Here is a 14,715-nt window from a genome sequence, read left to right as displayed (position 1 = left end):
GAATATTCTTGCCAAGGAGCCAGCCATCTTTGAATAGGTAGCTGTGGTGGGATAGGACCCACATATGGGCATCACGGACAAGGCAGGAACCTATCATGTTCATCATGTTCTTCTTCTAGTGCAGGATGTGGGCACTGGCTTCATCTCATGGCTGATGAACGTTGCCATGCAAGGTGCTCACTACCATGGTATGCTGTTAAAACTGAACCTGCACAAGACAGTGCTCATTGTCTATTTCACAGATCTTTGGTCAAAGCAAAAGTGAAGGAATTGGTCCTTATACAATCTCAGAGCCTCAGTGAAATTCGCCAGGACAGGATGATAAAAATTGAGGCCAACAGAGTGATAGCCCAAAGGTTCTCAAAGGAGTTGGTTGCAAAGCTATATATCAACAGTAGGTACTTCTGTTCTCAAGAGAAGTGGAGGTATTGATGATATACTGTGGAGGGAAAATGAGCCTTGGTTTAGAGATTGCATAGATACTACTTAAATTTGGTGTTGTGGGAAAATTAATTACATTGTTCCTATCACCAAACTATCTAACTGGCCTTGTACTCCTTTAACTTTCAGCAAATGTGTATTCCCATTACTAATTTTTAAAAGACAAACCCCAAGTGAGCAACATGCCATATAGTTCTTTCATACTTTTGTAAAAAAAAGTAAAAAATTAAATACGTAATTTTCAGCAAAGCAGACTTTGGAATAAAATTGTGGATTTCTGCCTGAAGCTTTTGGCATATGTCTCTGCCATCATTACTTTGCTGAATTTATATTACTTGATAAATTGATGAATTTAAATTCCTTCACAAGATTGATATAAACTGATTTGTGGAAACTGCTGAACCGTAATTGGATTTAAAGTCCTCGTCTTATACATGTCTGTATTCTAGTATCATTGTGTTCTAAAGGAAGGTTTGATATCTAACCTAACATAGCACACAGTTAAACACTATCACCTTCCATTTCTCTCCATTCACAGATATGCATCCAGCTGTAGCTGTGAAAAACTGTGGTGCTTGTATAATAAAGTATGGCATATTTTCATACATCAGTCATTTTTTTTTTTTTTTAATGTAGCATGGAGTAAGTGTACTGCAGTCATGACCTCCATCTAATTCAGATTCCTGTAGCGTTATATTTCACTTCACCATTGTTTCAGAGTGGAATAGCTCCTTGCTGCTGTCAAAAGGTTTTCTTCTGAGGCTAAACTGGGCTTTTTTCATCAGAAAAGAGAATGGAGAACTTTGAAAACAAAGCAAAAATCAACAAAGCAAGTGTTTATGGCTTGTTTGTAACTAATGAAAGTTGTTTTTATTAAATAGTAGGCTTTCTTCCTACCTAAACATACCTAGTGGTTTGACAACTCTTACCCTCTTTTCTGTTTTGATCCATCCTTGCTATGTATATTACTGAGATCTGAAGTATTACTCTTATTTCTGTAGTCTTGTCCTCTATACCACACACTATATACCACCGCTATAAATGCCCATGCCGTTTTACAGATTTTGTAACTAAAATTGGTGTTTTCCAAATAACAACAAAATCTCTGCTACAATATTTAACATAAAAATAGTGGTAACCACGTCCCAGAGTATCTCTTGTATGTTGGAATGAATCCTTGTTGTAAGCTCCGTGCTGCAGAATTCTGCTCAAAATCGGTGTCCTTTTCCAGTGCAATGGGTCTGCTTGCTTCTAATGTGTAGAAAAAGGGCTTCAAATTATGCACAGAGTATTAGCAAAGGCAATAATACATCCGTAGATGTGCACACATTTTGGAAAAATGTATGTTAGTGTATGATCTACTCCTTTCACTTATCAGGGCATTACTTCTCAAGTGCAAATTGGAAAGAAAAAATAAAATTGATAAACATTGCTGGCATACACTTGCTAATATTCTGTCAGTGTCTTTATTTTAAGGTTTATGATACACTGGCAGGTGTGTGCCAAACACTGGAAGCACTCATTTCTCTCAAGAGCTTCTTAAATATAATAGCAGAACATGAAGCCATGAAATCATGTCTGTCTAAATAAAATCAATTGCTACATTCCTCAGCTTCTCAGCATCTGAGTATATGGTGGCACAGCTCTTGGTACGTGTTTCAAGATACATCATTTTCAATTCCTGTTCTTGCGGCCAATTTTCCTTTCATTTATGGAAATGAGAGCGGGCATCTTTCTCACCTTTGGTGAGAAGTGGTTCAAATCCGGTGTCAAGTTCATATCTCACACTTTTCTGAAAAGTGCTTTTTTTCAATTCATTTGCCAAATTCCCCTGGTTTTCAATTTTTTTCAGTTCATTTGCCAAGGTTCCTCCCCTGCAACTCCCACAGCGGCGTTACTTGTTGTACGGGGTGCGGGCGCCCGGGTGCCGGTGGGGGCTCTGCAGGAGAGGAGCGGCCGGGGCTGCCCCGTGCCGGACACGACCGGTTCCAGCCGGCTCCAACCCACCCACTCCAGGGCACCGCTCAGACCCGCAGACAAGGTGGTGGTGCCTCGAGGAAAACGTATTTAAGAAAGCGCAAAAATGATGCACGGCAGTGAGGAGCGAGGAAAAAAGGTGAGAGAACCAGCCCTGCAGACCCCCAGGTCAGTGCAGAAGGAGGGGCAGGAGGTGCTCCAGGCGCCGGAGCAGAGATTCCCCTGCAGCCCATGGGGAAGACCATGGTGAGGCAGGCTGTCCCCCTGCAGCCGATGCAGTAGACCATGGTGGAGCAGATCTGCGCGCTGCAGCCCATGGAGAACCTCATGCTGGAGCAGGGGAAAAGCGTGAGGAGCAAGGAGTGGCAGAGATGCAGTGTTGCGGACTGATCACAACCCCCCTTCCCTGTCCCCCTTGCAGCACTTGGGGGGCTGAGGGGAGGCAGAGGAGTTGGGAGTGAAGGAATGAAGCTGAGCCTGGGATGAAGGAGGGTGCTAGGGGGAAGATGTTTTTGGTTTTATCTTTGTTTCTCACCATTCTACTCTATTTTTAATTGGCAATAAATTAAATTCATCTTCCCCAAGTTGAGGCTGTTTTACCCATGACAGTAATTGGTGAGTGATCTCCTTGTCTTTATCTCGACCCACAAGCTTTTTCATCTTATTTTCTCCCCCTGTCCTGTTGAGGAGGGGGAGTGAGAGAGCGGCTGGGTGGGGGTCTCGCAGCCAGCCAAGGTCCACCCACCACGCTTACCAACACACACACACAGCTTTGGCAAGCAATGCTGAGTAGTGCAGGTTTGCGTAAGGTATGTTTAATATAGACTGCCAAGTAAATATTGTAGGAACATATCATGGCATGCATTATGCATTCCTGTTTAATGTGTTTAGAGCAAATCCACTTCACAATTTGAAATTACTTGAATCTTTTATTAAATCTCTCAGTTTGCTGCACTTCCTTCTTAAGATTGAGAACTATTTTATCAGGAATGCATAGGATCTTTAATATACCTCCCTTTTTTTCTTTTTTAACAGAAGGTTAGGCAAAATTTGGGCAAAATGCACAGATCCAAAATGGCCTTCCTCTTTCCATTGACTGCATAAGGGCTCAGAGTCTGAAAAATGTGGAGTAAGCAGTCTGGGCTGCCATCACGTTCTGGTTTTAGTTGACATGCTAGACATCTAACTCTGCTTTGGCACCATGGCAGGCTTGTCTGAATGTGTCCACTGGGGAGCTGAACTGAAGGTAAGGAAGGTGCTCCAAGAGGCTGAAAATGCTGCTCAAGATTCTGATTCTTTGTATTTACAGAAGGATAAGAAAGGAGGCTTTTTACTCTTTCCCCAAAGCCAAGTAAGAGGCATGAATAAGTGTAAAGGAAGAAGTCAACTGAGAATCCTTTCTGTAGGCTGTGTATGTGTTTTCTTTCTTCTCTGCTCTTCCTTTTTCATTGTGAAACAGAATAACTGTTCACAAAGAGAGCTACTCAGCTGAGCAGACTTCTGGTGTCTCAGCCTTTAAATCACTACCAACCCTTTGTACTGGAAGCGAAAAACTTCGTGAGGGCAAATTCAGAGATTTTGAAGCAAATTAATTTTTCAGACTATTTTGGTCCTTGAAATATGAACATGTATAAATGAGTGAGTGTCTTCTACATCACAAAAGATCTTCAAAGAAAACTGGTTTGTCCAGGTTCAAATACGAGGGTGAGGAGACACTGAAACACTTAATATACAGATAAAGGAAGCAAAACCACATATCTCATAAGATGTAGTTTGGAATGGGGGAGAAACACCTAGGTTCTCTGAAATGCTGACTAACTAGATAGTGGTTTTTTCCCCTCATATTTTTTTCCAGATAGTTTTTGATTCTTTATTATCATGAAGAGGTGACCCTCCAGTTATTTAAAGAGTTGTTGACACTGTCTTATGCTAAATGAAATAATGCATTATGACTGTTACTGTAAGTGTGCATGATTTTACTGACTTACATACTTTTGTTGCAGATCTTACAAAACTGTTCTCCTCTTCACAATTTTGGAACATAAATTGCAGCCTGCCACAAAGTGTAAACACATCGTGCAGATATGCTGACGCAGCCAACTTGTTTTGGTTTCACAGATTCTTCATGTATTGTAAGTTGTAATACGTTTTTTGTTTTAAGTGAGTAACATGCCTGATAAAGGTTATAGAGCCCCATTTCTGCTTACTTTGACAGTCACATTCCTACTGAATTTCTTTTGGGTTACACAGGTGACCCTGGATAGACTTAGATTTAAAGAACAATTCTGCTTGTATAGGCATAATGTTAGCCCTCTACGTCAGAGCTGTACTTGCAGGGCACACAGAAGTAGGGAGCAATAAAGTGTATTTTAACCACTAGAGAGCATAGATAAATCAGTCAAACTACACACAGGCAGCTGATCTTTGGAAAGGACTACTGCCAGTTTTATATAATTACTTTTCAGAGGAGAACCACAGAGTGTTTTCACTGAGCATAAATGAAACACCTTGGCATACACTGAAGCAGACTTGGATTGGGAAAGCTGGCAGCCTCTCACAAGAAGCAGTTTTGTTGAACTGCCTTTGAAGAGTTTGAACTGGCAGTGCTGTATTCTGGCTGCAGGGTAGCTTGGCTGAGAACATTAGGATTTCCCCTGACATTAAGCCATTAAAAAAAAAACCCAACATTTCCTTCCCTCCCACCCCCATTCAGAAGGAGAAGCTATTTTTACTGCCAGACTTGCTGAGTGTTAGTCCCTCATGAAAGGAGCAGCAGAATTAAAACCATTTAAGGTTTTAGTAATTAAAGAGCAGAAGACACAAATTAAAAGTATATTAAGTAACTCATATTTAATGGGCTACTGGATTTTACTTTACAATCAGAACATGCAAAATTGTGAAGGAAATCGGAGATAATTAAAAACTGACGAGATATGAGAACAGTCTCAAGAACTTGGGCTGGAGCACTGGTTTTGGTAGATGGAGTGGTAGGAGGAGGATACGAGTCTTAGTCACATGAAAGTTGTGGACTGTGGCTCCCAGAATCCAACAGCTTGGACAGCAGTCTTTTGCAAAACTGTATAAAAAAATCGCTGATTAAAAAAACCTGGTTTGCAAACTCTTAGCTTTTTTGTCTCTTCCTTGGTCCTCTGTCTTGACTGTAGATTTCCCCAGAAAGGTGTACAGCAATGGCACTGATGCCATGCAAGTGCCAAACAGAGTGGAATAATTAGTTCAGTTATCTCCAAGTTGTACTATTATTTATATTTCACAGAAAGTGATCTTCCTTTTTTTTGCAACATGTAATCCTCTCAGTTCTTTCACTTCCAACTCTATCTCACTTAAAAGATTATAAATATACTTTTTCATGTATCACCTGAGCTTTTAATTACAATTTTGAATAAAATTGCATTGAAATTATCATTATTTGGCAAGTCCATTTAAGATTTGTCTTGCAGGTGATTATAAATTGAGTGTTTACTAATTTGTGCAAGCATTATTCTAAGTATCAGCTTTACTCTGTAATTCTTTAGGCTGTTGTTCACAATGTTTTCCCCTTTCAGGTTGTCTTGGACTGCTCTTGGAAGTTTTGTAAAATGATTAAACCTATGTATGAAACTTATAAAATAGCCGCTGTAGCTCCAGAGCTTGCTTAGAGTTCTGGGTGCCTAAGACATATTGCTAAGAGTCCTGAGGCTACAGTGGAGAAAAAGAGACAACTAGTCACAGATAAAGAAGACAAAATTTACAAAGAAAACCAAGGAAATAATACACGATTTCTGCATGATTGTCCTGTGGTGTAAACACTGGTGGTACTCCACCGTACTTTGCTAAGACAATCTCATTAATGTCTTTTTCCTGTTCTGAAGGAAAACCAGCCTGTTTTACCAAATGCTTGCTCTCCTTGTTTTCAAGAACTTGGATTTTGTTTCAGTAGGGAATACTTGAATCTTCCATGCACACGTGCACACTCTCACATATCAAAATACATTTTTCTTTGCAACAGAAGTTTGATATCAAATATGCAACTGTTAACAAGCAGCAAACGATAAAAGCCTGCTTAAGTGCTTGGAAATACTGAAATACTGGTGCTCCCTCTTGTGGTTTAACGAGAAGAAGACAAACCAGTGAAACCAGTGCTAAGTGTGTGGGTATATTGGCTCCTGCAGCAGGAGCTCAGCTGGACACTATTACAGGTTGAAAGGAGAAGCTAATCTTACTTTGAGAAATCTTCATTTTCACCTGCTTACATGGTCAGAAAGTGCCACACCCCTGTGTTGCCTGGTGACAGAGGAGCCATCCTCTCCTGTGCTGCTCGCAGAGGCTGGCTGGCAGGTTGAGGTGCAAAGAGTATACTGTATTGGTCTTCTTTTTCTCTTTTGTCTGACACACAGCCACCTTACCTGAAAGTATTACACATCCACTTGCAAGGATTAAATCTGAATCAAGGAAACGTCATAAACATGTAATGCATTGTTTTTCTGGATGAATATTTTGGGTAGTTTGATTAGTAATCTGTTGCTGGAAATGCTTGTGACTCATCAAGAATCTGTTTCTCAAAGAAAGTATTCGCTTGTGTATTCCTAGAACATAAAATAAAATTAACTTAACCACATTTTTTTGGTAACAAATGTATTTTCGGCCCATCCATCCCTGCCATCTCATTTTAGCTTTGCTTTAGTTATTAGACTTCAGCTGTCTGTTTGCTCATGAGTGTTTGAGGGATTTAACTGTAAAAGATGATGGCAAATTTGATAGCTAGAACTGAAAGCCACCAGACTAATCACTAAGTAAAACACGCATTAAATAAAAGCAGTTTTAAATGTCTGCATGGACTATGGCCACACTGATGGCTTACAGGTCTGAGAGACTGTGTCAGTCCAGTGAATACTTGACATGTACCCCATTTACAGGAAATCCTGGATATATATGTATCAGAAACTTACAGTGTTTGCTAAACTTACCAAAACAAGCATGAAACTGTTAAACATAAAAGAAAGAGCAATTTTCAGACTCTGATTCTGGTTCCCAGCTAGAGCTGAGTGTAAGCCCCAGAGGTTTTGTATCCAGAGAAGTGTTTTCTTCCCTGTTGCTCTGTGCACAGCAGTAAGAACAAGTGAAACAGACTACAGACACACCGCAAGACTCAAAGATGCTCATCTTTTCATTGTATGTCACAACAGCCTATGGCCCAAAGTGGAGCAGAGAGTCTTGGGATTCTTGAGACTTATTTCTGGCACAGTGGCAGTGTTTAAAGATTATGGCATAGCTAATCACCGAGACTTGGCGTATCTAGTTTGAAGTGCATCACAGGACTGTGCCTTCAGTTTGCTTCAGACATTTGATGTAAAATCATTTCAGTGGAAATGCTGAGGTCAGAAAGAACCATTTCTATAGTGGAAAAAAAAACCCCAAAGAATGTGACTGATTTCTCCTATTGAGCACGTGAACTTAAGAGGACAGTATCCCACTATTATTGGTATGATGCTCACATCATTGTCCAGTCCTGTGTAAACGTAAAGGTTTATGATGCGCCGGTTTTCCAAACTGTAAGTAACCATAAGTAGACGTTCTACGGAATTGCACCAAGCAAAATCAAACTGCCATAAAGTTCATGTGTGGCACTAATTGCAATTTAACTGCATGGTTATTACAAGAGCTTTTAATTAACCTAGTCATCATACTGTGGCGTACAAATTGTGTATAATAACAGCATGCTGAGTATAATGACAATAGGTTTGTCTGAACTGTGAAAGTCGGGAGTTTTATAATTTTCTGAGGTTTCTTTTTATGCCCTTAAATATTGTGCAGTATTTAAGAACATTTGACCAAAAGAAAAAAAACCTAACGAACCAACAGAAAAACCCCTAGTAAGTTGCTGAGGCTTGTCTGTTTTAAAATCTTACAGCAGTCTTCAGTTCTTCCTGAAATTCAGTGAGATGTGTAATTCTCTCCTGAATAATATTTTCGATGATTTTTCGGTCTCACTTTTGTCAGTGTATTTTCGGTCCCCTTTGAGAATAATTTTTATACACTCTTTCAGGATTTTGTGTTTGAAGCCAAGAAAAACGCTCAGTTTGAGGAAACATTCAGTGGGAATACCCTTTCAGTGAAGCTGGAAGATAGTAAGAGTACCTTCTGGTCGGATATTGCTGGAAAATGGTCATTTGTTAGATCATTAGTTTAGTGAGACCATTCCCCTTCTCTCAAAGCTATGATTCCAGTCTGTGTCTCTCAAGATGACACCTCTCTGGTGGTGATAGCACTGACCAAATTTTTACCTGGAAGGTTAATTTCGCAGCCCAAAACCTAAACATAAAGAAACAATGTAGCTAGTGGAAATAGTTGTAGTCCTTCAGAAAACATGGGAAACACAACAAAGTGGCATTGCACTTACACCATGTACTCATTCCTGCAGATGTAAAGAATGCATTAAAAAAAAAAGCAGAAATTATTATGGAAAATGTATTTATCTGGTTTTTAGACCATCATCAGCTGTGTCTTGGGAAATGAGATACTGACGTTTTGATTTTAAATTATTTGGCTCACAGACACAACAGGCACCTGAAGGCAAGATCAGAGTATATGACCTTTTCTTGTGCACAAGTTTACTGAAGAAACCATAGGACAATGAAGACTGGGCCATGCGAAAGTACATTTGGCATGCATATACAGTTAATGGTGGAAACGACATAAAAGTGACAGCCACTAGTGAACAGTTATCAAAAGACGGATTGGGTTCAGCTGGGTGAGTGATGCAAGTGTGATGTACCAAACACAAAAAGAAGAACCAACACCACACAAAGCCAGTCGGTCAGTCAGTGGTCCCAGGGTTTAAATATCAGAGATACGAGAAAGGTAACAGAGGTGATGACATCATCACTGTACATGCTGAAGTAGCTCATCCTGCAGAAACAATGTCTGAAGAAGTAAGTGACTTTGCTAAAGATTGGTGAGCTAACTTTCAGCTGTGAGAGCTGTTGCTGCCATTAACTGTGTGATTACTGTCATGCAGTTCTTTGTGGGAATGGCAGAGGTGTACATGGTGCTGTACAAACTCTTTTTATCATTTAACTAATGCTTTTTTTCAGAATTTTCCAAAAATAGCTTTTGGGAAAAAAAATCAGTTTTTAAAAAGACATTTCAGATAATGATTGGATTTTTATGGTATTTACATATATAAAGTCTACCCAAGATTAATTTTTTAAGAAAGATTTTATATTTGAAACTAAGATTTATTTTTAAATGTATCGGTGAATGCAAATTTCCTGGTATTGGACAATGCATTTCTTGAGACATTCACTCAAAAGAGAATAAACAGAGAGAAAGGTCATTAGACCTTTTTTGAAGCAATTGTATAATACATATAAAACAAATACCTGTATTCCAAGACACTATGACTGTAAAAATTACTGATTTTCTTTATTTGTTCATTTTAGTCAGAGTAAAATATAATGAGATTTTATTCTAAATTCAAGAAATATAGATAGCTGTGGATTCTCCTGCCTTTCTAGTGAAGCTGAATGCATATGTTTTTTCAGTTTACTATACCTGGAGCCAATTTTTTTTTTTCTTTCTTTTTTTCCCTGACCCAAAGCACTGGTACTCATCTGCTTAGGGTCTGTATTGGCCAGTGAGTCATCTCCACCATGTTTCTCTTCCCCTCACAGGCTCCCACCCTGCAGTCAGTCTCTGAGAGTGCCTGGACAGCTGAGTTGTCACTTTCAGATACGCAAGGCACCTAAGACCTACAACAACCTACACACCTAACCCATGCCTGTCATGAGACAGTGCCTCCTTCCCTAACATCTGGATCTGACTCTTGCTGTCTGTTAAACCCTTATTTTTATTCTTGGTAAGACAAAGAGGTGTTGAAGAGTGTATGGCAAGCTGGGACAGAGGCAACCCAAACCATCAGTTGCTTTGTCATAAAAGCTGATCGTAAGCGTAATGCTTCCCATGTCACATCAGTGAGCATAAGAGATCATGAGCAAAGTGAGACAAGTAAAAGGACAAAAGCATATTTTGTCTCTGGTAGATCTTTATTATATTGGTGTAGAGTGGCTGATGGGATAGACTGCTGCATAGGCTGGTGAAATGCAGCACTGAAGGAGCAGACTCGCACAAGGATGGATGAAGCCTAGAAAGAGTGTAGAGACTGACAGGGGGGAAATGGGAGTCCAGTTAAGCTGATGGAGAGCATGGGATAATGTGCTCTGAAGAAGAGCTAATGGGGAAATAGTGGAAGAAGTGTGAGCGAGGTTTGAAAATGAATTTGAGGACAAGAACAAATGTAGTAAGATGCTGTCCAAGGAGACACTGCCTCTGATAAGAAATGGTGAGGTGAATACTTCAAGACATGTTTAAAGTGTATCCCATTAAGTCCCTTAAAGGACATTAGCTGTATGTCCAGGGATAATTACCTTGCAGGTAAATTCATGCATCTTGTTTGAAGGGGCTTCAAACTATAATTTGGATGCCTAAATTAACACATGTGAATTGCAGCCAAAAAGGACTATTCACTTTAAACTTTACCCTCACTTTCAATTAATACGGTGAATGCTTATTGATACGTAGTAACGATGCCGATTCTTTCTTCTTTTGACTGGCGTAAGCCAGCACATTCAATGAGTCTTTCATTATCAACACTTACACCACGCATAACAACAAAGAAACTCATCAACATTAGATATGTTCATTTTATTTTAGATTTTAAATGTATTTCTTAACTAACACTACATCAGTTCTTAGTTGGAAAGGTGGTCCCTAAGACTTGCACTTTAATATCTGTGATGGTAACTTGAAACGTGAGATTTATTTCCTTTCTCTGTTCTTGCATTTGGGGGTATAAAATGCAACAGGAAACAGTAATCCTTGTTGTATAACCTATGCACCCTTTCCTCTGTCTCATGGTAGCATTTTGAGTATGTTTCTGCTTCAAAAATTGGATCCCTGTCTTAGAGCCAACAGTGATCTCCTCTCCCCCTTTTTCTTTTAAAAAAGTTGATTACCTGTTGAAACCGAGTTTTCATAAATCACATACAGTATTAGTTTTTCAGTAGTGCATGCGTGCTAGCTTACACAAGATATCTGCTGTTCAGTCTGCTTAATATGTTGTCTGATGTGATCCCAGCATGAAGTATCTCTTATTTAATATGTATGTAAAAATATGTATGGCCCTAATTATTTTTATTCAGTGACTAAGAATAATGAGCTGTGAACATGAATTCATATCTTCTATCATACAAAATGCTCAGTAGCACATTTTACAAGGAAGAAAATGGGAGTTCATGTGAATTTGTATCTATTGACATCTAGATCAGAAAGCCAGACATAAAAAATCCCTTGATATTTTCAACATCTGTGGTCCGAATCATTAAACTTACATCTTGGATCATTAAATTTACATCTTGCAAAGTTGTAATGCAAGTTTCCACCATGCTAACTGTTCACTATATGCTCTGGGTAACTGTGCTGAACATGCCATAATAATTCATCAGCCCTGAAAGAAATCACAAAGTTCAATGCATATTAAAAATGTGATCAGGCTGTATTACAGAAAAAATGGAAATAGGCTGCTGTTCACAACACTTCATATTCTCGGGGGTTACTGTTACTGTCTGCATAACAATACACTTTCCTTACAGGAAGAAAAAAGCCACAATCAATAAAATACATGTAGTGACTTGCATATACACCTGGTATTGCTTTAAAAGGAGTGATTTTGTTTCATTTTTTTTCTACTATAAAATGACTAATTATGTGTTTACTGCATTCATTATGTATATAGTGTTGAGAAGTATGATAGTTAATGATACTTTTCTTAGCTTAATGTCCACAGAACTTTCCTTCTTACTAAAATGGACTTAAACTGAATTGTGAGGTACATAATAATTTTTGTTTACATGTGTTCTTTTCTTCTTCTTCTGGCTTTTTTTCCTTTTAGGTGAACAAGGTATGTGGTCCTCCTGTGAGGAAGCCTACACAGTCTCCAGGTCGCTCCTTTGATCAGAACAAAGATAATCAAGGGTTGAAGATGTTCTCAAGAGACAGTGAAGAAACCCTTGCCAACAGAAGAAAGTAAGAAAGGTATTAGTTTTACACTCAGAAAGAAAGAATGAAGTAAGCCATTAATTTTACAACAGAACAGATTATATTCAATGCAATGGCATGCATTACTAGAGAATAAATAAAGGCTGCAAAGAATGAAGCATTTCAGCAACGCAATCTGCTCAGTTACATTTTGGAAAGAATAATTTCATGGCTAGATTTTATTTTCTGAAATAATGTACATATGACCAGAGGCATTTGGTGTGGTTTAGAGTACTTAAAAAAATGGATAACATTGGTAGAATATGAACGTTAGCTCTATCTTTATGAGTAAATTTTCAAATTACATTTAACTTGCATATCAGCAGACATTACTAAATCTGTCAAAAAGTGATTGTGACTTTTATCGGAAGACTATTTGTACAAATTGATCAGACAGAAGAAAATGAATGACTGTTCTTACATACCTTTCTACTGTAAAAAATGAGACAACTAAGCATTTGGGGCTAAATCTTGAAGTCCTTGTTCAAGCAAGTCCAGCTGAGTTATTTTCTCTGGCTCTTTTGCCAGTATACAGTGAATTGAGGTGACTGCAAGGACTTGGAGATTTGATTTATACCTGGCTCAGCATTACAGGGTAAAATTTGCCTAACTGCGTATGAGCTAGGCGTTTAAGCTGCCACTGTAGTCTATGGAGAGGAGGACTCAATTCAGCTGCCCACACAACTACAAGCACCCAGTGCCACTTGAGGATACCCTCGGGTATCCCAGCTGATCTGCTGCTGCCAAGAAGGATGCAGGTGTCCTGTAAATTGTATTGTGTATTCCAGACTTCTGCAGATATCCTGGATAGCTGAGGGCATCTCAAAGGCCAGTCTGTCTTTAGACAAATTAATCAAGCATTTAATGACCATATGGAGTAATAGCACTGTAAGGAGTAAGGATAGTATTACAGTTGAGACTAAAGGCCCTATTATGCAAATAAAGTACAAAGTTAAAATTAGAAATTTCATTTCTATCACAGTATTTGCTAAAATACAGAGTGGTTTTCTTTGTTCTCTGTTTCCTCTCATTTCACTTCGAAGTGTAGAAGGAAACTGAAGTGAGAGAATTGCAGGGAATAGTTGCTCACTTCTGATGTCTGGAGAAGAAAAAGTGCCTCTGAACTTCAAAGACAGACCATTCTTGTTAGTGCAAGGTCCTTCATGTTCCAAATAGTGGAGAAAAAACAAAACAAAACCAAACACAGGATTTAGAGAACATTGTGAGAATGGAAAGAGCTGCAAAACGCAAGTTTGCTTTAGCCAGCACAGAAGTTCATCAGGCAATACCCATTATACAGCAACATTTTCTCTGTGTTATGTAGCTAAGCAAGTTCTTGATGTTTTCTGATTGCTAGCACTCTGCAAACATGAAACCGAATTGTAAAATTTCACTTAATCCAGGACTGTTCCATGTTTCAAAATAAGTGGTGTCTGGATTGACCTCAGGTAGATTGCCCAGAAGACCTGAAGGGGCTCGAGAGGCAGTGGGCAGCACGAAGCAATGTTTTTTTACCATGACTTCCACCGGCCTGAGGTGATGGAAACTCTTCATGGCGTGAAACAGGTGCTGCACCAAAAAGGGGGAGCGGGGAGAAAGCTTGAGATCCACTGACACAGATTTCAGTTTAACAACTTCATAGTTGATATCATCTTCATTGGCTGCCTCCTGGATCACCTCCTTCCTTATTAGTCACAATCGCTTTATATTTCACTTTGTATTCCCATGGCAACTGTAACAATTCCTCACATGGAAGAGCCACTTCAGCAAAGGTTTGCAGCCTGCTTTTAAGGAAGTGCTGTTCTCTGAGTCTAACTCCACTTTATTTACCTCCCATGTACTTCTGGCAGCAGGTTGCTGGCAGCAACTTTCACAGGCTTCAGCAGAAAAGCATAGGCTTCTCCCAAACTGTGTAGACTTGATCATTGACAGTTATCTCAGGGAAAACAAATGAACAAAATGATTCCATTAAATGTGTGACTCCTAAGAGTTCCCTGATTTCCTAAGATTTTTCAAATGCATCTCCAGATGAAAGTTTACATTTTACAGTACGTGGTGGACTACATCTGCCTGAACTTTTCCTAAATTATTTTTACCATCAGACCTAAGCTGGTATTTTCTAGTACTATGTGATACAAGAAGAAAAGGAAATTTCTCTGTGCTTTTGACACCAAAAATTGTCAGATGAATTTAAAAAAATTCTAA

The 14,715-nt window shown here is 39.1% G+C and overlaps 1 protein-coding gene across 1 annotated transcript in view; it reads left to right on the top strand.

Moving 5' to 3' along the window:
* Positions 1 to 14,715, top strand: part of GPC5 (glypican 5) — a 732,586-nt gene that overhangs the window by 120,694 nt on the left and 597,177 nt on the right. Inside the window, 1 exon segment of the mRNA XM_052785786.1 lies at positions 12,365 to 12,498. Coding sequence (XP_052641746.1) covers positions 12,365 to 12,498 — 134 coding nt within the window.

This window comes from Harpia harpyja, chromosome 4 (assembly GCF_026419915.1).
Source record: "Harpia harpyja isolate bHarHar1 chromosome 4, bHarHar1 primary haplotype, whole genome shotgun sequence".
Lineage (NCBI taxonomy): Eukaryota > Metazoa > Chordata > Aves > Accipitriformes > Accipitridae > Harpia > Harpia harpyja.
This window is presented reverse-complemented; position numbering and strand designations above follow the sequence as displayed.